The sequence below is a fragment of the Myodes glareolus genome, chromosome 8 (assembly GCF_982192425.1).
Source record: "Myodes glareolus chromosome 8, mMyoGla1.1, whole genome shotgun sequence".
Lineage (NCBI taxonomy): Eukaryota > Metazoa > Chordata > Mammalia > Rodentia > Cricetidae > Myodes > Myodes glareolus.
This window is the reverse complement of record NC_142033.1, coordinates 34,503,738-34,530,021: the sequence shown is the minus strand read 5'-3', so window position 1 is coordinate 34,530,021 and position 26,284 is coordinate 34,503,738. Positions and strand designations below refer to the sequence as shown.

General features: G+C 43.2%; 1 protein-coding gene across 10 annotated transcripts in view; it reads right to left on the bottom strand.

Annotated features, from left to right (window-relative positions):
- The window catches only part of Fryl (FRY like transcription coactivator), a 237,554-nt gene that overhangs the window by 42,953 nt on the left and 168,317 nt on the right, over positions 1-26,284 (bottom strand). For 7 of the 10 annotated variants that reach the window (XM_087908964.1, XM_087908963.1, XM_087908958.1 and 4 more), the window contains 17 exons: positions 24,446-24,537; positions 21,885-22,057; positions 19,797-19,957; positions 19,155-19,265; positions 18,019-18,173; positions 17,621-17,720; positions 16,499-16,667; positions 14,197-14,456; positions 13,799-13,939; positions 11,862-12,030; positions 8,198-8,282; positions 6,654-6,766; positions 5,406-5,556; positions 4,632-4,735; positions 2,772-2,957; positions 1,416-1,620; positions 144-265 (listed from right to left, as the gene is read on the bottom strand). In XM_087908964.1, coding sequence (XP_087765090.1) covers positions 144-265; positions 1,416-1,620; positions 2,772-2,957; positions 4,632-4,735; positions 5,406-5,556; positions 6,654-6,766; positions 8,198-8,282; positions 11,862-12,030; positions 13,799-13,939; positions 14,197-14,456; positions 16,499-16,667; positions 17,621-17,720; positions 18,019-18,173; positions 19,155-19,265; positions 19,797-19,957; positions 21,885-22,057; positions 24,446-24,537 — 2,497 coding nt within the window. The remainder of the gene's footprint in view (positions 1-143; positions 266-1,415; positions 1,621-2,771; positions 2,958-4,631; positions 4,736-5,405; positions 5,557-6,653; positions 6,767-8,197; positions 8,283-11,861; positions 12,031-13,798; positions 13,940-14,196; positions 14,457-16,498; positions 16,668-17,620; positions 17,721-18,018; positions 18,174-19,154; positions 19,266-19,796; positions 19,958-21,884; positions 22,058-24,445; positions 24,538-26,284) is intronic. The other 3 variants (XM_087908959.1, XM_087908965.1, XM_087908957.1) reach the window with 1 other exon arrangement.

Sequence of the window (26,284 nt, the reverse complement as noted above, 5' to 3'; positions counted from 1 at the left end):
CTTTTACAAGACAATCTTTCTAAAAATATCTGCACTGGGGAACATTAATTATCAACTTTTCGGCTGGGCATCACTGAAAATTCAGCCGTACTGATGTTGTTTCATGATCAAATGTCACTTGGTCTGTCCATTAAAGATGATACCTGCACTTGACTGCTTGAAGACAGAAACCACGTGCTTCAGAAAACTGGTGAGCTGTTCGGCACTCTTGATGCTGGGGTTCTTGGCGGAAACGTCCTCATGGTTCCAAAGGGGACCTCGTTTTCTGAAAACAGAGGACAGTGACATTCTTTTCCTGGAATTGACATCAGCCACTCGCTCTTACCTGTCTAGATTTTGTCTTTACACTCAGGAGGGACAGTGGCTGAATTAGTCAGCTCACAGGTCACAGCCTACTCCTATTACTTAAACACACAGACAAGGAAGGGCCTACAGCAAGTGGAGCAAGACAGGACTCCAGCTCAGAGACAATAAAAAAAGATGACAGATTAGCCTAACACAATAAGTACTGCACATATGAAAGGGACTTTTAAAGTTTAGAATCTGTCTATTTCTCTTTAATGTAATTTCTCCCAACACCTAATTTTATGACTCTGTCACCCACAAATCTAACCTTCAAATTTCATGGGTCAAAACAGACATACAGGCAAAAAAACTCATGCATAAAAAATGGTTATTTACTATTTTATGTGTATGCATGTTTCACATGCAGGTATGTATATGTATGATACACATGCCTATTGCCCTTCAAGGTCAGAAGGTGTCAGATCCTCATGGACTGGAGTTACAGAGGGCTGTGAACCACCATGTGGGTGCTGGGGATAAAATCTGGGTCTTCTGGAAGAACAAGCACTCTTAACTGCTGAGTCAACTCTCCTGCTTGCATATATAGTACACACCCATACACACAAATACACACGCAATCTATAGCCATAGGCCTGGTTTTTACGGCTCTCTGGGGTGAATTTTCCCAGACACTCTGGCATTGTGTAGAAAACACTTTCCTTAGCATATCATTAGAAGGACTTCCTTACCATCACCCAACTCAAGTTTGCTTGAAGCCCTGTGGTTTGGCTCTTGCTATGGGACAGCGTGTTTTTTTCTCCATCTATTTATCTAGTAGAGTCTACATACAGCAGACCACAAAGAAAAAAGCATTTGCCGGTTGGTTGATTAGAGTGTTTGCTATTACACCTCTAGCTAATAGTGTATTAGCGCATTTAGTAGCCCATAAGATTCACTTATCTCAATATACGCATACCACCAGGCATTCAAAAGAATGTTCTGGTTGGATCGTAGTTTCCAACAGACTGCACGATACAGACGTGTGTGTTTCACAGTATAGAATTCCAGAAAATCCAGACCTGGCTTACATAGTTTGGCTGCCGTGGAGACGGCAAGAGCTGCGGGGTTACCTTGAGGTAATGAACTCCATGAGGGTTTTGACTTTTCCGTCCTGCTCCACTGAGAGGTCCACCTCGCCGAGGAGGGTGGCGTGGAGGTGTGAAATGGCAGCGCTGTTGTTTCCTAAGCTGATACTAGAGGAGGTAGAACTTGAGCTAAGCCCTGAGTCAGTCATAGGGGAGGGCTGGTAATCAGGTATAAAATCGTTAATGCCTGCTGAAAGAGAAAGCCCACCATGAATACACATGCAGCAACAGGACCCAGAGAATAGTTCCTAACCACACTGGTCATTCCTGAATCCCACGAGCACAACTAGAGCAATGCTCTGGAGGGAAACACTGTTCACAGACTGTCGCCGAGCCGCAGCTGCATCAGCGGCCCTCTGCTGCCATCTGCCGAAGATCACCGACAGTGGCAAATGCCTAGCAGTCTGGGGTGTTCGCTTCCCCTTTATCAAGACAAGCTACGTTTCTGTGATGTGAACTAGTTTTCAATTTCATATGGAAAGAGCTCTATAATCTCGGCTTCATTTTACTTTAAGAAATCTATTCTAATTTCTATCTAATATTTATTTTAAGCCAATCATTAAATGAATAGTTAAAAGCTAAAACCTTACAAAATGGCACATAAACAACCAACAAGCTATGGGATTTTGAATGAAAGTGTTTTTTATACAAAACCAGGAAGATTTCTTCTTCTTTTATTATTATTATTATTATTATTATTATTATTATTACTATTATTGCTTTTGAAAACAAGGGTTCTCTGTCTAGCCCAGGCTGTCCTGGCACTCACTCTGTAGACCAGGCTGGCCTCCAACTCAGAGATCCGCCTGCCTCTGCCTCCCGAGTGCTGAGATTAAAGGCGTGCACCCCCACTGCCTGGCTATCTTTACTTTCCAAGCTTCACCATAAAAACCTCATTAATTCTGGCCTCCTTAATCTAAAATATGTAACATTTTAAATGCAGCAAAGATAATCAAGGGGCTAAAAATTTTTAAATGTCAGTCAACTTTCAGAAATTGTGAGAAGCGATCTCACGCAACATCATTTTTAAAACAACAACAACAACAAAAAATCCAAAACCAGGTCCTCAATAAATTAAGCACTCTTCATGTCTTCTCCAATTTATATATTCCCAACCTAAAATCTGCTTGCTAGAGATCCTGAGAAGTAAGGGTCTCATCTATTTGTCTTAATGCATTCTTCTACTGATTATGAACGACATAGATGTTATTAAAATCCTGCAAATGCATTTTAAATGGTTCCACATGTTTCAACTTTTCTACGGTTGATTCTCACTACTGTGGGATTCCAACTTGAGGGAGTATGTTTCTACTTTACAGCCCGTGGCTTCGAACTCAGTACCTGTGAAAGTATACTCTGAGTGTGCAGTTTGTCTGACTGTCAGCACCCTGGGCTCATTGAACTCCTTGTTCCTGAGAAGTACAGAAGCAACAGTTCGGATGTTACTGTTGGGTCCCATCACTATCAGCAAGTGCAGAAGCAGGCGCTTGCAATGTTCGTACACCTCAGGGTGGCAGTGGTCAAACCCTAAAAGGACAGGAGAAAAGCATTGTCAGCTAGGAGGGCAGTGTGCTTGCCACCAAAGGAGGGACTGGTCCCACTGCTGGCACTCAAGTTCCTGACTTGTAATAGTGTAGTGTATGCATGTAGCCCCACACACATGTAGTGTGAGCATGTAACTCCACAGAGACTTTCAATCAAATCTGGATTACTAAAAATAGAACGGAGATGCCATCTCAGAGGCGGTCAGAGGACACCTCAGGGATACTGGGGGACCAGGAAAAACACCTATATACGCTGAGTTTAGACCCAGAGGGTGGGGAGTTCCTCTGAGTCTGACCACAAGCATGTCCATTGCCAAGCAAGCACGTTATCTCCCGGCTTCTCCTCCAGCCCACATGAGCCCGATCCGTATACCCAGAGAATGTGCAAACTGTGGAGGGTTCAGTCCAGGTATCCAGACTCCATGAACAGAAATGCTCACTGTGTGCAAGAGATTTCATGGAATATTGTGTTATGCACAGCTTATTTTTAAATTGGTTTTAAGTTTCCTCATACATTTATAATGTGGCCTTCTTCCTCACTGTATAAATGCTTGTGGAGAGTCAGGGTAATTCTTTTTGTTTGAGAGAGGGTCTCCCTATGTAGCCAGGGTTGGTCTGGAACTCACAGAGATCTGCCTACTTCTGCCCAGCACTTAAGGTAACTTTTCAATTGGTTTCATACCAAAAACTTCACGACCTCTTAGAAATTACGGCTCTGCTAGGTAACACCAGATATCCACGAATTCTTTTAAGAAAGTAGGCATTCTATTTTGCCTGGCATGTAAGACAAAGCAAATGTCTATTTGCCACGAGAATTAGGGAGGGGCAAGCCCTGTATTTATGTGCTCTTGATAGGAAAGCATTATCAGAAGATGGCTACCTTGACTCCCTTCAAAAAGCCAATGTCCAAATCACAGAGGAAGTACAGATGTGGAAGAGTTCTCACCTGTTACCTAGGACACAGGCAGACTCAGCTGTCATCAGACCGTGCAATGGTCAGAGCTTTCAACAGCTGGAATGCATTTCCATTCTCCATTCCCTCTGAAAGGCTCCGATCTCTAGGGTGATCTAATTTTACTGTAGCAATAGGCCCCCCCTAGCAGGATAGAGTGCATATGTATTTTTGTAACAGGTACAAGGAGCCATGGAATGCGCATATGAATAGGGATAATGTGGGCTGGAGAAGCTGGGAGGTAACACGCTTGCTTGGTGTGCACGGAGCCCTGGCCTTGTTTCCAAGTAAAAGGCAATGGACATGCTGCGGTCAGGCTAAGGTAACTCCCCACCGAAGAGAGCGAATGTGAAGAGTCTCATGGAAGCGGCAAAGAGAGGAAACAGAAGCATCAAGGCACTGATTTCTGACCTCCCTGACACGGCGACCCTTTAATATAGCTCCTCATGCTGTAGTAAACCCCAACCCAAAAGTTACTCCAGTGCTGGAATTTCACAATTCCAATTTAGTATTATTATGAATCGTAATGTAAACATCTGACGAGCAGGATACCTTCTATGCCACCCCTGTGAAAGGGGCATTCGACCCTCCCCAAGGGGTCGTGACCTACAGGCTGAGGACTATGGATCTAACGGCTTTCTGAAAAATGAACCAACTTAAAAATGGCCCCAGAGACACAAAAGCGGAGGAATCAGAAGGCCTTACCTATAAAGATTGCATGAAGAAGAAGATGGAGGTAGCCGCCCCACTCCACCTTCACACTGTGGTCGATGATCAGATCCGTCAGCAGGATCACAGCTATGTTACACCTGCGACAGCGAGAACACCGTTAGCGGCTTCCTGGAGCGGAAGTGACCCAGAGAAATCTCCTGCTCACATTCCTCCAAGAGTTGAGTACTCTATGGAAAGACACTTTTCTAGAGGGTAAAAAGAGGACAAACAAATGCAGGAGAAGAAAACCATTTAGAGTGACAGCTTTAGCCCAAAACTCAGGGCTTGGAGCTCCTTGCAGTCAAGGGCTGGATTTCCTTATCTTGACTCTTCAAACCTACCGCATGTACCACTTGCCCCAATGAGTGTTCGGTACGTGTTTGGCGCCTTGGTAAGTTCTAAAAGAATGTAGTCATTGCCTTTGCTGTGATTTTACTTAGTAGAATTCAGGTTAATTGAATTCCAAAAACAGGGCTGACCACAAAGAAGTCACTTTTTTTTTTTTTCCAGATGTGGTAACTGGGTCGAAGAAAGGTGAAGTAACTATGCCAGGCACCCAGAAGGGCAGCAGAGGAACGGTAACGTTAACTTTGTGCGCTCACAATACGGTTTTGAATCTCTTAGGATCTCAACAGAGCGGGCTAGTTTTGATGCAGCATCTCAACAAGGACGACCACTCCTACGCTGTGCTGTCAGAGTATCTAGGAAGCTGAAAGCGTTTCAGCTGCAACGTGGCTCGAAGGAAATAGGAATGACGCTCTAGTCCACCTGTGAAGAGGTAATCCAGGTGATGACGTTTCAGGCACGTAATCCACCAGTGGTGACCAGCAGCCTCCAGCTGGTGGGAAGGGCAGTGGCTCTCCTTGGTTATGCTCCATCACTTTCAGGCGCCAATTAGAATAAAGTGGCATTGAATCACCTATCAAGATAAAATGATCTCATTTTCTGCACCATCTAATGTCTGCCATATAAGCAAGCTCTAGTAAGACACCCACTATTCACAGCATTGGACAGGGATCCAAGATAATCTCCCACTATCTAGATACACATTTGCTATGGAGACCTAGGTACAAATATTATAAATGGGGTGGGGGGTGAATTGAGAGACTGATTTACTGATTGATGAGCTATCCTTTATAGTAAAGCAAAATCTACTGGCATGTCCCTATGTCTCCCTAGTTGAAAGCCAAACCAGGAGACCATATAAAAATGAAGATGCCTGAAACAAGTATCTTCTGGTTAGTTATTTGATTCTAATATTTCCTGAGACTGGGCTGACACAAATCCACCTCTGAAAGAAATCTGTTCTACCACATGGGGCTGCAGGGTGCAGAACAACACCTGGAAAAATGAATTCTGTGTGACGTGGATAAGTCACTTAACCTCTCTGGACCTCAGTTCCATGATGCCCAAAATGAGGAGACTGGACCAGATCCTCCAGGGCCCAAATCCAGTTACAATCTCGTGTTTCTATTCTGCCCTTCCTTCATGTGGCAGCGCTACTTGGTTAGGATGGATCACTTTGGAAGTGTAAGAGAAAACCTCTCAGGAAAATGTGGATCCATAAGATAAGCAAATCTGTTTAGAGAACAGCCAGACCCATCCAATGTCTGTTCTCTGAAAACTTTTTTTTTTTTTTTTTTTTTTTTTGGAGACAGGGTTTCTCTGTGTAGCTCTGGCTACCCTGGAACTCACTCTGTAGACCAGGCTGGCCTTCAAGCCAGAGATCCACCTGCCTCTGACTCCCACGTGCTGGGATTAAAGGCGTGCGCCACCACCTCCTGGCTCTCTGACCTTGAGAATGAATTCTATAACACTTAAAACAAAAAACCCTCCCAACTTACTATGCCTTAATAAATTCATTCCTTAAAATAAAGATGCCTCAGATCACATTAGAACTAGTGGCAGTCAAATACAACAATCTAAAACAATTTCTTGGAGAAAACAAACTCATTAACACAGTTAACAATATATGTCACCAAAATAGTTATCTAAGGAGCATTGAGAATTGGTTACTTTTTTCCTCTTCGTAAGACCCTCCGGAGCTGCTACTGTATCGAGACTCCAGTCTGTGATGTTGCCGGTTTAAATGACTGTTCAGTCCACTGTAGATGTCCAGGTGCACATAGCTGTGGGAAGGACCACGGGAGTCATGCACAGATCATGGTGATGTGACATTTCCACCTTACCATTCACTGTTGTGGAATATTATTTTAACTAGGCAAAGAAGTGTTACATTTGTATATGCTGTGGACTATTACTTAACTGTGTAAAGGTGTGTTACATCTGTTTATGGTGTGTTTGTTTAACGATGTAAGGATGTGAGTTTAATTATGTAAAGATAAGTTACACCTGTTTCATTTTGCCTGCCTAATTGAATGACCAACAGCTAGGCAGAGAAAGGATAGGTGGGGCTAGCAGGCTGAGAGAATAAATAATAGGAGAAATCTAGGCTCAAGAAAGAAAAAGAGGAGAAGGAGGAAGAGAAAATGAGGGCGATACTGCTAGCCAGCAGACATAGAGAAGGAGTGAAAGTAAGATATACAGAAGTGGGGCTAGAGACATGGCTCAGTGGTTAAGAGAACTGGTTTCCCTTCCAGAGGACTTAGGTTCGATTCCCAGCACCCACATGAGAGCTCACAGCTGTCTATAACTCCTGTTCCAAGGGGTCTGATTCCCACACACAGATATGCCTGCAGGCAAAACACCAATGTGCACATATAAAATAAAACTAACTATCTTTAAAAAAAAAAGACATACAGAAGTAAGAAAGGTAATAAGTCCTGAAGCAAAAGGCAGATAAATAGAAACAGGTTAATTTAAGTTAAAACAACTAGCCAGAAATAAACCTAAGCTAGGCTGAGCATTCAAAACTAATAAGTCTCTGTGTCATGATTTGGGAGTTGGTTGGTGGCCCAAAAGAAAAAGTTAGGTCCAACTCACTTCATTTTTCTCTTGGTTTGTGCATGTGTGTGTGGAGGCTGTCTTCCTCAATGGCTCTCTACTTTCCTTACTGACTAAGGCCTTGCCCATGTGGCTACTCTCAGGGATCCCTTTTCTACCCCCACCCTTGCTGAGCGCTAGAGTGACCAGTTGGGCTGCCACGGCTGCTTGACTTCTATGGAGTCTGAGAATCTCTTCCCTAATCCACATGCTTGTGTGGCAAGTGCCTTATGCATCAAACCATCCCTTCATTCTTCTGATGTCTTACTTTCTATGTGGAAAAGGAGCACTTTATACAAACTATTGCCACAAAGCACACACCAATTTCTGCTTTATAATTCCAAAGCTGAAGCTCTCAATTATTCCCCTCTAAGCATCCCATCATGTGGGGATCCTGGTGAGAGCTAGGTATAGAAACAGGCAGAGAAAATACTTGGAAAAGTCTCTGGAGATAGTAACTTATCACATTCACCCTTCATATCAAAAAGTCTAGGGGGCTGAGGAGCCAATGTGAAAATGTTCAAGTATGAAAATGCATGTACCACTGGAATATTAGCATGAACCATTACACAGTCCTGAGAGGAAATTACCAAACTCTCTGAGACAGAAGTACTTACCTCTCTTCAAAGTTCTCCTTTAGGGCCTTACTGTCAGCGTTGCCCTCAGTGGGAGCTACCATTGTATTGCTACTGGAAGTAGTTCCTGTCATCAAAGATAAAAGAGCACCTGTCAGCTGAGGAGAATAATAAACATCTTAATCAATCTGACTCTGGCACGAAAGCAAGGTGACGATGATGCTCGTAGTGACCACCATGTTCTCAGACAGAACAAACAGGGATGGTGGGTGTGGGAGGTATGGCTCAGGGGGTAAATGCGCCTGCTACCAAGCCTGACAACCTGAGTTCGACCCCAGAGACCCACATGGTGGAAGACCAATTCCTGCAGGCTGTACTCTGACCTCCAAATGAACACCATGACATACCTGTTCCCCTACTGACACAATGAAGAATCGTAATACAAAAAGGTCAATAAATGGGTAAGAAAGTATTATGAAGACAGTGAGTGGAAGAAATGAAGAGGCTTCTGTACTGTTGTCAAAACAGTGCAAAACCAGAACTGTCTGAAAAATCCATGTTAAAAGTAATCATTTTCCAAAATGTAACTCTACAACATTTGTAGCTGGTGGTGGTCTTCCCACCACCGAGAGTAAATCAAGACTTCTTGACTAGGGCACAAGGATCATAGCTGAGAAACACTTCCTGAATGACCAGGGGTAGAGGGTAGATGGAAAGCTGGCAACCCAAACATGTCCACATCCTTTCTCTCGGGAGTGATCAGAACTCTTTCCGGGAGGTCTGGTCCATCCAGGAGATAAGGTACCACATGTTGAGGAAGACATCATCAAGACAGTCACCTGACAACAGCGCTATGCTCCTCCCAGACCCTGCACCCTGCTAAGAGGCAGACCCAGAGTCAGGGCTCTCAAGGAGAGAGTTGCTTTACATTGAAACTGCTGAACTTATTCCAGATGATTCAGAATTAACTTTGTTATTTATTTAATTACAAGGAATAATTCGAAATAGAAATCATCCCTTATATATAACACATATCAGAGCCCATATGGGCCTATCAGGCTCTCTAGCAGCTCTAGCAGAAGCTAATGGTGAAACTGATCATTATCAGCAGGAAATGTGCTGGAAGTCTCAGAATTTCATAAGAAACACTATGTTAAGAGCAAGGGTTTGAAAAAAAGGCAAGGAAATTATAAGGAAATGTCCTACTTGTTTTTTGTATAACCAAACTCTACTACCTGCAGGAAGTAACCCAAATGGTACTCAAAGAAATGAAATTTGGTAAATGGATGTGTTTCATTTTCCAGAGTTTGGAGAATTAAAATATGTACACCATACCATAGATACATATCCAGGATTTCAACAGTTCTGAAAAGGCTGATTCTGTAATTACACATTCATTAGAAGCTATGGCCATTATGGGGTTACCTGTATCAATTAAGACTGACAATGCTCCAGCGTATGTTCTAGTAAAATAAAACAGTTCTTTTGCATATTACAAAACCTATTACAGGTCACAGTCAGAAAAAAAAAGCTGAATAAAGAAGATTAGATTCAGAAATCTCCTTTTGAAAAGAAAAAAGCAGCAATATAGAAATGATAGGATAAAAGGACAGATTATTGAACCTATTTTTAAACCAAAAACAACCATTAACTTAAATATTTTACATTGGTATAGATTTTTGTATACTGTACAAATATGAGGTTCTTTATATTATATTGAATATGTGTTTCTACTCTTGTTTATGATATTTTTGCACACTGATACAAATTTAAGATTATTTTTCTTAGAGCATACTGTCCATATCTTTCTAGTCCTGTTTAAAGTATTTTACCTATTCATCTCATTTAACAATGTAAAGTAAGCTTCTAGTGCTTGAAAGTTATTATTACAAACTATTTAGGATAATGAAGAAATGTAGGCTAGTAGTCACCTATTAAAATCAAACTTGTAGATATATTCACAAGGTCAAACAGACCTTGTCAGGTGGTTTTTAAACACTTCAGAGATCTATAGAATATGGCATTTAAGATGTTTTAACAATAAATTTTCTTTTTTTTTTTATGACAATGAGACATGTCCGCCCTTGGAAGCATTACTCTGCGTCAGAGGAGACAGTGGGCATCAAAGAAACTCCATATGGAGTTTTCTTTCTTTGTGGCAAAAAGCAACTGGGCAAAAGAAACTATCCTTGCTTCAATTGCTGAAAGTATACTGTGCAAATTGGATAAGCAGAACGCAAAAGAAGGTGGCTGTAAAACCTTTCCAAGACAAGGTGGGGCAGTCCTTCAAAATTCCTGTTTCACAGAAGTCTGTCAGATATTCTAAGCCCAAGATAAATGCCCAAACATTGTAGAAGAACCTTGGGAATCTGTCCAGGTAGCCAGCTGTTTTTATTATTTCTTATTTTTGGGAGCTGTTTGTACTTCCTGTTTACTCAGGTAATATTATATCCTTCTCAGGTCTCTGATGGAGTTGAAGATGACAGTTATCGTTATAGCTTTCCTGTTACTAAATTTAAAAAAAAAACCTCATAAAAGAGGTGTGAAGTGTATCAGGTTGAGGGACATAAAGAGGTAATTTGGGGTTGGTAATATAAGTTACAACAGAATGTAAATTAGGTACAATACTTTGGACTCACCAAGATAGAATAGATAATGGAGTACTTTATCTGAATTTTCAAATGCAAACTGACTGGACATTGTAGGTGTAATCCTTACCTGTGTATATTTGTCTATAGTTACTATGCTTGTATATAGTTTTACCCATGCTAGTTAAAACCCTCTCTTTTTATTTAGACAAAAAGGGGGAAATGTTGTATAGTATTTTGATCATATTTTGACAATAAAGCTTCCTTGGAGTCAGGGGGTGGAGTTAGCCACAAGCTGACCAAAGCCATTAACCATAGGGGTTTGGAGGACAGCGGACTAATGCGAGACAGGAGGTGACAAGGCGGGGCTAAGAGAGGATGGAGGAACAGAAGAGATAGCAGTCACTGGTGTAGGAGACAGGAAGTAGTAAGGCGGGGCTGAGAGAGGATGGAGGAACAGAAGAGATAGGAAGTCACTGGTGGCAGCTGTTGCTTCTCTGATCTCTCAGGTTCTTTCCCCAATATATGACTCCTGATTTTTTATTGATTAACTAGAAATCAGCTATTTGCTGGTGGCTTGTTATTAACTTGAGGCTATGTTAGCTTGCTTCAGCGACTCCATAATGCACCATTCACAAATCACAGCATCATTCCGTGTTTCATGAACATACCTGACTGTGTCTATTTATAGCAAATCAGTACTTTTATTCACTTGGCTCGCTACAATGTATAATACAGATTCAAATATTTATAGCATGGGATCACACAAACTATTTCAGCAAGTAAGCATTCTTCTGAATTAAGCACTGCAACTCATTAAAAACACATTCAACAAAATACAAAGAATAAACTAAAAACAGAAAAATTTACTGTTTTACGAACTTATACCCCATTCCCGAAAAAGTACAAAGACACAATTTCCCTCTATAATAGTAAGAATCCTTACGTTATTCAATTTCTTTACTCATATAAGATTTTCCAATCCCAGACCAATTACTGAACATGCCTACTATTTGATTTTGTTTTATCGGTAATAAAATGTAAAGACACAAACTCCCTCGAAGAAGCACACACGGGCAGAGAGAGCATGGCTTCCAGAGGCAGCAGGTGCCGCTCACCTGAGGTGACTGAAGGGATTTTGCAGCTGGAAGTGATGCGGTAATAGGGCGGGTTATCCATGTGTGTGACACCCGAGCTGACGGGGTCTGTAAGCTGAAGCTCACCCACCAGTTCTTCCAGCAGCTGCATCGTTTTGTCTCTACCCAGATAAACGATGACTTTCTTCACCTGCCCAGGAGAAAGTGTTCAGGAGGAAAAAAAAAACAAAACAACTTTTTAATCTCGTGGCTTGGTCTAGAGGCCATGAATCTTAAATTCATTCGTTTGTTTGTTTTTGTGTGTGCACAGGCTCTGGTGAGTTTACAAGCACTGTATTAATGCACTGTACCGTGTGGAGGCCAGAAGAGGGCACCAGGTCCCTTAGAACTGGAGGTACACTTGGCTGTGTACCACCATGTTGAGGCAAGGAATTGAACCCGGTCCTCTGTAAGAGCAATAAGTGCCCTTGGTCCTGAGCCATCAATTCAGTCCCCATTGAGACAGAGTTGTTTTTTTTTTTTTTAAATCAAAGTTGGACTCTTTGTGGAAGACAGTAAGCACAAGGAGAATGGGAAAGGGGTGAGGTGCTCTTCTGTAAAAACTTGTTAATGGACAAAGCCTTGGGCGGCCATCAGGATAGGAGTGCCCTGTGATTGCTACACACCCAGCCTTCCAGGCAAGCATCTAACTTCCACTCGCTCTTCCTCCTACAGATCACTGAGTCTAACAGTGGAGTCATCTTTAACATCGAGGAAGCGGAAGCAGAAGTGACTACACCTCCTGGGTGGAAGAGCATCAATCCATTACTAAGCCATCTCAATACCTGATAGTCTGTACTTGGAAGGGTCTGTAAGAACGCTGACGGCAACCTCCTGAGGAACTGGCTCTCTGTGGGGTACACTTCGGGGAAGAACTGGCCCTCTTGGGGAACACTTTGGGGAAGAACTGGCCCTCTGTGGGGCACACTCTGGCCATTCACTATAGCCTTCATTGCTCCTACTGTGTTGTTAATGAGGATGGATTTTTTTTTAAGATTTATTTATTTATTATGTACAGTGTTCAGCCTCCATGTATGCCTGCAGGCCAGAAGAGGGCACCAGATCTCATTACAGATGGTTGTGAGCCATCATGTAGATGCTGGGAATTGAACTCAGGACCTCTGGAAGAGCAGTCAGTGCTCTTCACCTCTGAGCCATCTCTCCAGCCCTGGATTTTTTTTTTAAATATAAATTTTATTTTCCATTTAACATGCATGGGTGTGTTGCCTGCATGCATGACTGTGCTGCGGTGGAGGCCAGAAGAGAGTGTATGGTTCCTGAAAATGGAATCACAGACAGTTGTGAGCCACCATGTGAGTGCAGGGAAATGAACCTGGGACCCCTGAAAGAACAACCAGTGTTCTTAGTTACTGAGCCATCTCTCCAGCTTCAACTTAGATGGGGTTAAGTGTTCCTTTCCCCATAGCAGAAAAGAACACTGTGTCTCTTGCTCTGCCATCTATTCCTAAGCTTTCCCTTCCTCCCAGAAGACATAGGCCCTGAGCTCTCCGATCACAACACCAGCTGCAGCCCTGGGGAACCTCAGTGGGCCAGCTTTGTATCATTACCACCGCCTCTCAAGTGTTAGTTAGCCTTTACTGGGGTTTCTCAGATAGTTGGTCCCAGCATCCTACAGCTTTCCTTGGGCGTCCTTGTCAGAGCTGCATTTACACAGCTACTGGTCATTCTCCATGTAATTTCAAAGAACAAAACCCATCTAATCCTTGAATTCGAACGTCAGACCTTGCGAGTGTACCTGGCCTGGAGCAGCACCCAGTGGCAGTTGTCTGAATGAGTCAAAGACTACATCTGCACACTGTTCCTGACTGTCCTGACGCTACTCTCCCGTGTCCATAGGCTAACAGACATCAGGTCAACGGGTACAGTTTTAAAGGAAGACAGACTTCAATAATACATACGTAAGGCAAAAGGCTTGGTTCACTATTCACGCCGCAAATGCTGATCAAAAAGTGCAAAATAATTTTCAGGTTCTTTGGCCAGCCGTCTGCTAGTGTGGTCCACACGTTCTCCACCTCTGACCAGGCCAGCTCATCACCATACTAAAAACAGCACACACAAGAGACACTTCAAAAATTGCTGCTTAGAATAAGCCAAACTCATCACTCCACAAAGAGTTAGAAAATAGCTTCTATAGAAAGTCTGTATTAAAGAAATGATTATTTCTTGTAGGGAATGTAAACACCAGCATCGTCAGTCATCTCTGGTGGAATGAGAGGATACACAGAGTTTGTCTGTCTGTCCTGGAGCCATCTTTGCATCAATTCCCAATCACATTTCACCCTGCTGACCCCCATACCTTTGCTGTCATATACATGAGATTGTTCAACACCATGGCGGTGGCCTGCGGGGATCCCCAGCCTTCTCCCCGGAGCCAGCGTCTGCTTGTCACCATGATCTCTCTGTCTTTCAGCGAGTCATCCTCATCTTCGTCCTGCCGCCTCGCTGAAGGCAGAGGCTTGAAGTCGACCAGCTCAATGTTGTTCATCCAGGGCAGTAGATAATGAAGCATGGCCTGCCGCCCCGCCGGGTGAGCCGTCTGGATCCGCTGGCTGATCTCTGGTTCGAGGTATATCAAAGGGGAGACCTAACATCACTCCATGTGCTTCTTAGCCAACAGGAGGACATATGCTACCCGTTTCCCAGTGACAAAAGCCATCTTTCATATAACGAATGTCTCCTCACTGACATAATTAAAACAAAAGCAAACACAGAACCAGCTAACACAAAGTATCTACCTCCTCCATTTTCTGATAGCTTTTTATTACGTAGGCCAGGGTAGACTTGTGCTCCTGGGATTGCAAATGTGTGGCACCATCACCAGCCCTACTTATTTTTTATACGAAGTGCCTTAGGCAGTTAAATAAGTGTTTCCATACTCTTGGTAAGATTACAAGATGGTGAACCACTCTACCATCCAAGCAACCCAACTATGGAGTCTGTATCTTAAACAATTCAAGGCAGAGACTGAAAAGTGACATCCGCACATCTGTATTCAGAACAAAAAGGGAAGCAAGTGAAATGACAGACAGATGAGAGAATGGGCCAACGGCCTGTGATGGCAGACACTGGGATTCCACAGAGCCTTACAAGAGGAGGAAAACTCATTCTGCGCTACAAGAAGGAGTCCAGAAGACACTGAGCTAAGTGAAGTAATCTAGCCACATACACAAAGTACCGTGCGATTGCATTTACCTATCCAGAGTAGCCACACTCACAAAAGCACAAGGTGGTCTGAATGGTGGTCACGGGGTGGTGAAGGGCAGGAAAATGGGCACACACCGAGTAAGGACTAGTTCCAACTCTGCCAGCTCAAAGTGTTCTAGAGATCTATTTTACACTTGATGCTTCTGAACTGTGTTTTTGAAATGAGCAAGACCACAGTGAGAATAAAGTCTCAAGACAGAGACAAACACTCTGCATGGCGCTGTTCTGTCGTTTATATACAAAATGGATAGTTTTGGCATGAAAAACAAGCTGTGACACACAAAAGAGATTGAATGAAGACATCTTAACTTAGTGTACAGGAACTGGGGCCACGTCAAGGCTTAACCTCTTCCATGGAGATGGAGTCACCTCAGGTTGAAGTGTGGGAACATCAATATGAATAGCAGGCAAATCTCCACTAAAGGTGACAGAAGAAAGGAAAAAAAATCCATGGAGGTAGGAGAGATGCCCATATGATAAGTGCCTGGGAAACCAAGACAGGATAGAACTGAAAGCCACAGAAGACAGCTAACATCCACGGCTGTGAACAGCCACAGAACTGAAGACTTCACGCCAGAGATTAGAGTCAGCAGCCGGAGGGGATCTGGTGAGTTTCAGACAGAAGCCGGCCACTAACAGAGTGAACGCCCTCCTGAGAAGGGAACGGAGAACATGGCATGGCGGAAGGTGGATGGTGGATAGGTACTCAAGGAAGGCACTGTGGAGAGGGGCCAACTGAGACGGAGGAACCAGCGAGCCAGCCACCTTCAGGGTTCACTTTGTGAACAAACAGAACAGAAAACAGAAAGCGTACAGGAAGCCCTCTTCTTCTTTTTTCTAAAGAGCAAGACAGTGTCATCAGATTTAAAAAGCAAGATGGATGAGTCTAAGTTCTTACTAATGAAAGAACTCTTTCAGACACGTTCTGATTCAACCTCACATTTTCCGGTGTTCTGAATTTTCTAAAGATAGTCTTTTAGAGCTGGGAGGAGGCTGAGTCAGAAAAACACTTGCCATGGAAACACCAGGATGTGAGTATGGACCTCAAACACAGGTAAAGAGGTGGGCACAATAGAACCATCTTTAGTCTTGAAGCTGAGGAGGCAGACAGAGGAGCCAGGCCATCTAGTGAAACCAGGGAGGCCCTGTCTAAACAATGGTCAACACGACTCCGGAAAAGACCTGCATCAGCCACTGGCCTCCCATGCATGCAGCATTCAAGCACACACTTATATGTATATATGTACATGTGTACACACACACACACACGCACACACACACACACACACACACACACACACACACAGAGAGAGAGAGAGAGAGAGAGAGAGAGAGAGAGAGAGAGAGAGTTATAACTGACTGCGAAAGAAACAGGAAGCATTTCCTTGGACAACCTGAGAATATGGCGAGAGTGAGCTCTGGATATGCCCGGGCTAGCTCCTCAGACAACTGGTAATAAGATACGGAATACAGATGTGGCAGCGGGGACAGCTGGCTGAGGACTCCATCCGTTCTCTGAACCTCCAATTTGTGAGCATAGCGAAACATCTTCGGTTCCAGGATCTACAGGAAAGTAATTCCATCAACTTTAGTTAATACTTTATGGGTTCCTCCAAAATTTAGCTATAATTAAAAACCAAAAAAAAAAAAACCTCTCCTACATAGTATTCCATGTAAATCTATAGTCATTTATATCACTATGCTAATTTCTAGTGTTTGAAATGTCTGCAGAAGATGGTCACCGTTCAGAAAGATTTGCACCCATGTATCCAACACCAATGATGCTGGTCCACAGTCCAGTCTGTAGTAGCTTTAGCAACTTACTGTGCAAAGACTTGAAAAAAATTAATCACTTTTCCAGGTAAAAACATAATTGCACACAGTATGTGCACATGGGAAAAGCCCCAGGAAACAGCTCTGGGTTAATCACTAGACAGACTATAAACTGCCCTTGGCTTACACTACGCGAAGCACCAGTGACTGCTAACCTTCCTCTTCACCAAAAAGAGCGAAACTGGATGTAATTCCTTAGCTGGTCCAGCATGGGGACCACTTCAGCGCCTTTGGAATATCAGCACCTACTCCAGCCCCACTTTAAGATCTTCTCAAAAACCACTGCATCTTGCCTTGTTATCAACTAGTTAAAAATTTGATAATGATAATCTAAGAAAAGTTAGGATATCATAAAGGATGGTTCTCAAAACAAAACTTACCCCAACCACCCGACTCTCATCTGTCAAACAGAAGTAGCCACTCCTATATACCAGCCCTAATTAGTGAATCCTAAGTATCAAAATACATTCACATACACTAATATAATCCTCTATGGGGCCGTTCTGAACACTTTATATTATTAAAGATTTAAACAGCAATATTGTCTTTGGATTGTGTTTCCACTAATAACCAGAACTTGGTACCATACTTCACTACCAATACTACTATGCATCAATGGTAAAAATAATGTATCAGTTTTACCAGATCATGAGCTAGACGTTAAACACGATTTGTACACTAACCTGTAGGAGCTGCATAGCAACTTCATAGATACTTCTAGAAGAGTCAGCTGCTTTAAACAGTATTAAATTCAGGAGCATCACCGTGTCACACTGATAATCCCTGAAGATAAACAGCATGCGTTAGGAAAAGCAATGTTTAGAAATGCTCACATCAGTGAACGGATAGGGCAAACAACAGGCAAGTCTGTGAACGTCTTCTAAGGCTACAGGTGACTGCCTGTTTTAAAGACAACAGATTTGGGGGAGGGGGGAGTTGTTATCCTTTACTGACTAAATTTCACTAGCGTTCACGGAAAGAAAATAAAGGGTTCTTGGCATTTCTGATCTAAAAGAATCTCTTGAAAACAGACCCACAAACAACTATAACTGTACCCTGAGTGCGTGTGTGGGCTGAGTACCTGTTCTGGAACACGTTGGCGATGGCTTTGAAGCAACCGGCTGCTACCCTCCGGGATCCAGTGTAGCATCGGTCCACGGCCCAGTACATCAGGTTGCTCTGGTCTGGGTTCAGCTCCAGCAGCAACGTGACTGCTTCACAGCCCAACTGGTGAACCTGAGGAAGAAAAGAGTAATGGAGAGGGAAGTCAGGAGCAGGGTGTACACTGAGGATGCAGCATGCATTTACTGCACACCATCACACAATCCAGTCAACTAATTCCCAGTTACCCGCTGGGGGCTAGGGGTGGAGAATCACTTGTGTATCTGTTATTTTTTTTTTTTTTATCCCTGCAAGGCTATTTTAGTTTGATTCTTTCTTCTAACATGATGAATGTGAACAATGGTTATGAGCTTTCAGAAAAAAATGAATGGTGCCCTCTTCAGTGATTCTTATCAAGTTTTATTATTATTTGCAATAACTCAGTGCCAGGGGCAGGGGGTGAAGGGTAAGCCACACTTTATATTGTGAAGCTGGTGTGCAAACTGGATAACAGCCATGGGGGTGAGGAGGAGGAGGAGGGCAGGAAAGAAGGATTAACTCAAAAGGGTTCAAAATAGTGAGCTGAAACAAAGCAAAGGTCACACTTCTCCATGGAGTGCAATGCACCCTACTTTAATATTTTAGTTTTTTAGACTGAATCTTATTAAGATATATATACGACCCCACATTAATCCTTTACTATGAAAGAGAAATTAAAATTATTCATGTGAGTAATAAGAATTCTAACTTTCTTAGAAGATATATCCTCTCTAATTTTATCTCACGTGCTTATTCATTGAGGCAGGATCTCTTCATTGTGCCCAGAGCTCACCAATACTGTTAGTCCAGTTTGCTCTGGCAATCCCAGTTGCTTTCTGAGTAATGGGATTACGAGTAGGCTGCCCCATCAACCTGGCATTTACATGGGTGCTAGGGATCTGAACCCGGGTCCTTACAAGTGCTCCAATCACGGAGCCGTCTCCACAGTCCTTGTGTTTTTCTATGCATATAATCCTATCCTGTTTTGAAGGAAGACTTATCTCAGAGGTCTACACGGTAATTGCAAATAATGCAAAGGTAACTTCTGAGGACACTTCAGGAGCCTGTGAGAATTACCTTCTTATCCAGAGAGTCCAGAATGTTATCCAGCCATTTGTACAAATACCCGTCTGATGACAGCCCCACATTGTCTGCGACAGGGCCGCAGCACAGCACAGCAGACATAGCCTTCAAACGACAGCATTAGAACCACAGTTAGCACATTTAAGAGGCGAATGTTGCCACTTAATGTGTATCTAGCCATAACACCTTTCACAAGGAAATAAATATAGCAATTTGTTGTTGTTGTTGTTCTGGGAATAAACCCTAGGGCTTAGACACGCTAGGCAAGCATTCTGTCAGGAAGCTATATCCCATCCTGGAAGTAACCTTTAAAAGCAAAGCATTTACTATGAGTCAGTAGGTCTGCCATCATACCAAATTAAGCCCGCACTTTAAAGACGAGATGACCAAGAGAAAGAGCACTTAAATACAAACAAAAATAGGTACCCTAATCCTTTCGGAAAACAATGATGAAATCTTACAGATTTCTGGAACTCTTCTGTGCCGTATTTTAGGAAACTAGACAAAGCTTCCTATGTGGCAGACAAACCCAGACCCCGACATTCTAGGTGCTCTGAGGAACCCCTTTTTTATTCGTGCTATCGCATAAGAAGGTTCTAACACAGTGAGAAGGAAATCAGGGATCTTTGGAAATACCTTTAGCGCACAGTATTGATGTCTATTGATTTGCATATTCCTATCGCTGTATCTGTCCAAGGGCGTAAACATGATGCTAAAGGGGCCTGCCCAGTGACTGAACAGCATGAACAGACTGTGACGAAGGCTTTGTTGAGGAAAAATACTTCTTCTCTGGTGCACTGTAAATACGAAAACAGGGAGACATATTTACTCCTAGTTCATTTGTTCTAATGTGCATGCCAACATCAGGAGACGAAGAGGAAGCTGCATTTGAATCATCTAAAACCTCCAGGCGGGATACTGCAAGGAGTCTAGGCAGGAGCTGGAGTCAGGACCAGCTTCTTCCTGGCTGCCTGATGAACTCCGTGAAGGCGTCACCACAAGGCGTCTGACTCACTGCTAAATGAGGGCTTTTGACTAGGAAAGTCCTGCTTCAAATTTTGTATTTTTCTCCCAGCAGAAGAGATCCCTTGGGAAAGAAAGCACACATAGGTCCTGAGACGAGAGCAAAGGCGAGCAGACCTACTCCAGGTCTATGTGCAGATGGCTGTATGCCCTGTGCTGGTGCCAGAAGCCTGCAGGGCTCTGTGAATTGGTTCGGTACCTACTCGTGCAGGGGAACGTGCCCCTTTCAAGTCAGGGTCCCCATTGCTGTGATGAGACGCCATGACCAAGGGCGACAAGGAAAGGGTTTGCTTCACTCACCTGTCCACACAGCCCACATAACAGCTCCTCGTGGCACGCTCAGTCTGCTTTCTTACAGAACCCAGGACCACCAGCACAGGGGCTGCTCGCAAAGGGCTGGGCCCTCCCCCATCCATCACTATGAAATGCGCTACAGCCAGATCTTAAGGAGGCATTTTCTCAACTGAGGTCCCCTCTTTTCAGATGGCTCTACCTTTGTTACAATGACATAAAACTAGCCAGCACACCGACCCTAATATTCTCTGGATCAATATGAGTTAAGACACTCAATAGCATCCAATAAATCATGATGGAAGCTGTGGGGAAAGTGCACAGCAACAAAACTAAATCTATCTTTATACCAGCCACTCTGCTACACAGAAAATAAGAGAAGAAAAACGCTCTTGGCCCTTAAGTAACATTTACTTTTCAAAGGGCAAAGTAAGGCTCCTGTGCCTACAATTAGCAAGCCTAATTATATACTTAAAAGATCCTGTAAAAAAATGCAATTCATGTGATTGAATGCCAAAGGTTGGCATATATTACTTAAAATAACAAAATCATCATATTTGGAGAGAGAGAAAAAAAAATCAACTTTTGCTGCATGCAAAAGGCTCATGGTAATCTTTTAAGATCTTTTTTGGAAAGAATTTACGACATTTTGAAGCAGTTGTACAGATCAATCTTCCTAGCACATTTCTCAGTGTCTGCTCAAAAACAGGCGTGCATCTGTTAGATGAGGCCACCCCGTCCACAGGCACACGTCTGTTAGATGAGGCCATCGGTAGCATTGTCCACTTGTTTAATTTATATCCATCACCTGTGTTCTTCCTTCGCTGTGTAGGTGTGATTCGTTCATCTTATTCTCAGTTATCACTTTGAGTTACATTCCTGGCTCACTGTATCTGCCATAAGCTCGTTCAAACAGCTCATTGTAATTGGTATCTTCTGAATTTGCATCAGTGTCTTGATGGCTGACAATCCCTACCGAGTTGATTCCTTCTTGATTTCTAGTTACTGACACTAATTTTAAGGTAAAAAAACAAAAACCCGCTTGCTATTGACATTGTGCTGACGTAGTTTATCAGGATGCTCTCAAGTTAGAGGCTCTAAAAAATATTACACTTATTTATTCGTGTGTGTGTGTGTGTGTGTGTGTGTGTGTACACGCATGCACACGTGTGAACATGCCTCAGAGCTGGTGTGGCAGTCACACGTCGGCCTGCAGCCATCAGTTCTCTCCCTCCACGTGGGTCCCAGAGATGACACTCACATGACTGGTCTGGGCATTAAGTGCCTCTCCCTACTGAGCCTCCATGTCCCAGCTACAGGTTACTTCCTTAAAATACACAGCTTCCAAGGCGAGAAGAGCACAGAAAGGCCCGGAGCAAACCGGAGTGCTTTGAGGAGCTGAAAGCCTACCCGGAACATTCTGAATGATGTTCGCCACTAAGGCACTGAAATGGCATCGGATGTCCTTCAGGGTGTCAGAGTCCTTTTCATTCTCTGCTTCCAGAAGCTGTCGCGTCAAATCTACATATTCCAGTAACGTGTTGTTGAGGAAATGCGTTTCGTTATCAAGGCCGCCGCTCGCACTGGAAACACCAGAGAAGGAAACACAGAGGAAAGGTGACGCTCGATTCCAACTGATGTAAGAACCCCATTACCACCATCAGAAGAGCACCTGGAAAGCCTGGTGTGGTTGGGGCAGAACGACACTTTAAGACACTTTAAAAATGAAATAAATATGATTTTGGCTTCCTTAAATATAAAAAGCAGCTGGTGCTTCCTCATCGAGGAACTGCTACTGTAATTTATACCACTCCATCTCATACCCAAGTGGAAAAAACCCTCAACATTACTGGCTCTCCAGGCACAGATATTGTGGTAAGGAGGTTGCAGGCCTGTGGGTAGCGGTAGGTGGGGATGTGTCACTGTAGAAGGGAAGGCCAGTTCAAGTGAGTGTCCTGTCTCTGTTGGTCTTCATACCAAACCTTAAACGGGGTTGCTTATTCACCAAGTACTTATCCCCAGCCTTCTAAGATGACATGTGTTATTAAGAATATATTTACAGGGAATTCAAGGGCACAGTGCTGGATCTCAGACTGCTGGGGCAGCCCTAAGCCTGCTCTGGGATTCTTACTGAGGCAAGAGAAGTACACCTCAGAGCCATGGGCTGTTAGTCGGAAGTCTAAACTCCTGTCGTGTCCCTTCCGCTCTTAGTTATGTTTCCAGGACTATGACAGTATGTTTCAATAAGAGCCTACATGAGTCACTATGCCTAAAATGACCCTGCAAACAGTAAGTGCTTGCTATATAAATTAAAGGATATTATGTTTCTATTTGGCAAGGCCAGCTCTCATTATATTGGGAAAGTACTTCTAAATAATATTATTAAAGTAAAAAAAAAATTTTACTAATTATATCTTCTAAAAAAATCCTGATCACATACAAACAAGAGTAAGATATTTCAAAGACTATATTAAAAATATCCATCTGTACTGATAGACATGTGCTGAATGAACTGATGGGCTGAATTCTGACTTCTGTCGACAGAGGAATCTTTACCCTCAAATCGTGACCAATTAGTGGGCAGCACCCTACATCAGAAAATAACATTAGTTCACTACTGCACACTAAGCATGTAGGGTCCCTGTCCCTGGTATTCAAACTGTCTCCCATCTTTAACCACAGCAGTGACAGCCTCCTATTAACTTTCTCTTAGAAAACAGTGAAACCAAAGTAGTCTCTTCTCAAACAATTACCGCTCAGTAGTGGACACAGCTTATTTTCAATATGCCAATATTTGGTAGTTTTTCAAATCAGAACCATCCAAAGAACATCCTTCTCTCCCATCACATTAAGAGGGACCGCAAAAAGGCTCATAGCATGCCATGTTCTTCTTGTTTTCTCAAGTCCACACACTTCCATCTTATTTTTCACAATTTCAACAAGATTGCCTTTAATCATATGTTTTCTTTTGCTTTTCATTCAATGCACAAGAAAAGCGAACCTATGACGTTAAAATTCTCTCCCACTAAAGCTCTGTGTTTCGAGCGTCAGTCACAAGCTCCCGATGTTAGATCGGAAAGGTGTTGGGCACACTAAGAAACAACCAGGAGAAACAGGAGCACACACTGTTCCTACGCTTGTTCAATTACCGAAGTATGCCTCCCGTCTAGCACACACTGCTCCCACGCTTGTTCAATTATTGATGTACGCCTCCCATCAAAGCTTCTTTCCGGCTGTCTATTGTGTACAGGGTCAGATCCATTAGTTCTCAGCTTCAAAGGTCAGCTGACACCATTACCCTGCTAAGGAAACCTTTCACTTCCAACTCATGGCTAATGGTATTTTCCTCAAGGGTCTTGGTCCTACTGTCAAGAAAACCTCCAGGATTTATGGTTTGTGAATGGTGGGGAAAACAACTGTGAGTTACATCTGGAAGGTTCATAATCTTCCTGGCAGGACCAAAAACAGTTCATCAGAGTAAATTTGCATAACGCTAATAGTGACCCTTTGAACGTGTGAGTTTTTTCGAGCCCAAAAGGTATTTATCTTCAAAATGAGGTAAGAAATTATAAATCTGTCGAGAAAAGGCCACCACTATTGCTTTTTGTTAGAAATCAAGGCTCCAACCAAATATCAAAGTCATGGGCACATTAGAGTTAGTTTTTGACCAATCTACCAATCTGATTATAGATTTTCTTTCTATTATTATTATTATTATTACTATTACTATTACTATAGCTCAGGCTAGCCTCAAACTCATGGCATTTCTGCCTCTGCTTCTGATGGTACATAACTTCTGGCTGTTGGTTCATGTATTGGATGCCTCTTTAGTTGGTAAATATTTACAAATGTTGACATGTGTATTAGACAGGTATTTTTGTTGCAACAGTACTTTTCTGTTTTCACGAATTTCAAGGAGAAAATATTCCCTAACCATCCCAAAGTTTTGCAAGTCAGAATCCAATACCGACCTGTGACTAATGACACCAGCATCCGCCAGCAGTTCAAATATCCGTACCAGTTGTACTCGTAAAATGTCTCGACGCCTGCGCCGTTTCATATTCTGCTCCAAACATACAGAGATGTGAATTAGGAAAACACTGGGGAAATTCAGGGGAACTGCCGAGGTGATTTGGAAAGTCAACAGCATGGATGCCAGGAACAGATGCAGGCCCCATCACGGTTACCATGTGAATGCTGAGGATGCTGCCGGCTATGGTCTCAAAGGGACAGGTGTGTGGATGGTGAGAAATTAAAGAGCCAAACAAAACCACATGACATTTTATCAGCAGATACCCCCTATGTGTAGGAAAAATAACATCCAACAGTTACTCCTGAGTGATTGGTCAACCTGCTGATTTCAGAACAACTAATCAATGTTGTCTTATCAGAGTCACAAGGAATCCATAAGCCTCAGAGAGCGAGGCAGAGCAAACAACCCTGACAGATTAAAAACCTAGGGTTTTGCTCATGCCTGCCTCCTACCTAATTCATTTTTGCAACAAAAAGTACACATGAAAGCAAAGGAAAACACTGCCCGTTATGGGATGAATGCACCAGGGCTAAAATACCAGGGTGCTGACCCCAGTAGCAAGCTAAATGGGGAAGAACAATTCCCTGCAACACTTCCTCTCTACCTTGTCTCATTTACAAAGTCATTTTCCTAATCCAGAGCAATTAGACAGTTTTCTTAATCTTTCACTTCCACATCCCCACCCACCTTCCTGCCCTCCAGAAGCAAAGCTCATTTGCCGAGTCATGTTTACTGCTCCCTTGGGGGGTCTTTCTAGAGTTTCCAGAAATCCACTGTGACATAGATAGCTTCCTAACCATTCTCAGGGACGTCTGCAGAGTTATCCATAGCAAGACAGTGGGCTGCAGACTCTCGAATTGGAACCGGCATCCAAGGAACCCACACATAGTCATCATACCCTGTGATCAGAGGGGGCGTGGCTTCGACAGTCCATTTAAAGACAGCAGCCTTCAATGACTCCCTCTCCAGCCTATGTTTCTTGGGGGACCTCACCACCCTAACATTCACAGCAGAGATTCTCCACAGGCATCTGTAGCCGTGTAAGTCACTTCACAGAAATCGACGGTAGACACCGCCCCAGGGATTCTCACTGGATGGGCCTCGCCACTAAATTTTAGTAAGATCTTTGCATAATTCTCAGATGTCACGGTCATGCCAGAAACATCGGACTACAGGACAGACTGAAAACCAGGCCACTTTTATGAGATACTATGTACTGAGCTAGCTAGCCTAACAGACAACTACTTTCCCTTATAATATAATCATGCAGAAAAAAAACAAGCAACTTCTGGGTTCTTTGATAATACTGTGAACTGTTGTTTCCCTGCCTACAGTGCCTTTGTCCATTGGGAAAAATATCCCCAAGCTCAGCTCAGATACCAGCACTTCTTAACCATGCAGGCAGAGCTCAGAGGCATTTATCCTCTGCATTTCTTTGTTTGTTTTTGAGACAGGGTTTCTTTGTGTAGTTTTGGAGCCTGTCCTGGTACTAGCTCCATAGACCAAGCTGGCCTTGAACTCACAGAGATCCGCCTGCCTCTGACTCTAGAGTGCTGGGATTAAAGGCGTGCGCCACCACTGCCTGGCTATCCTATGCATTTCTATAAGCTCATATCCACATGTCACAGTGAACTGATCTAATTAGTTTATATACTCCTGTGGTTTCTCAAAGTTTCAGTTCCGTGGATTTCGACTTGAGAAGCAGGGCTGTTGAGTGTGGCCCCTGGTTGGCATTAAAGAAAGTGTGCTGGGGAGAAGCCAGGGCTGATTGCTGACA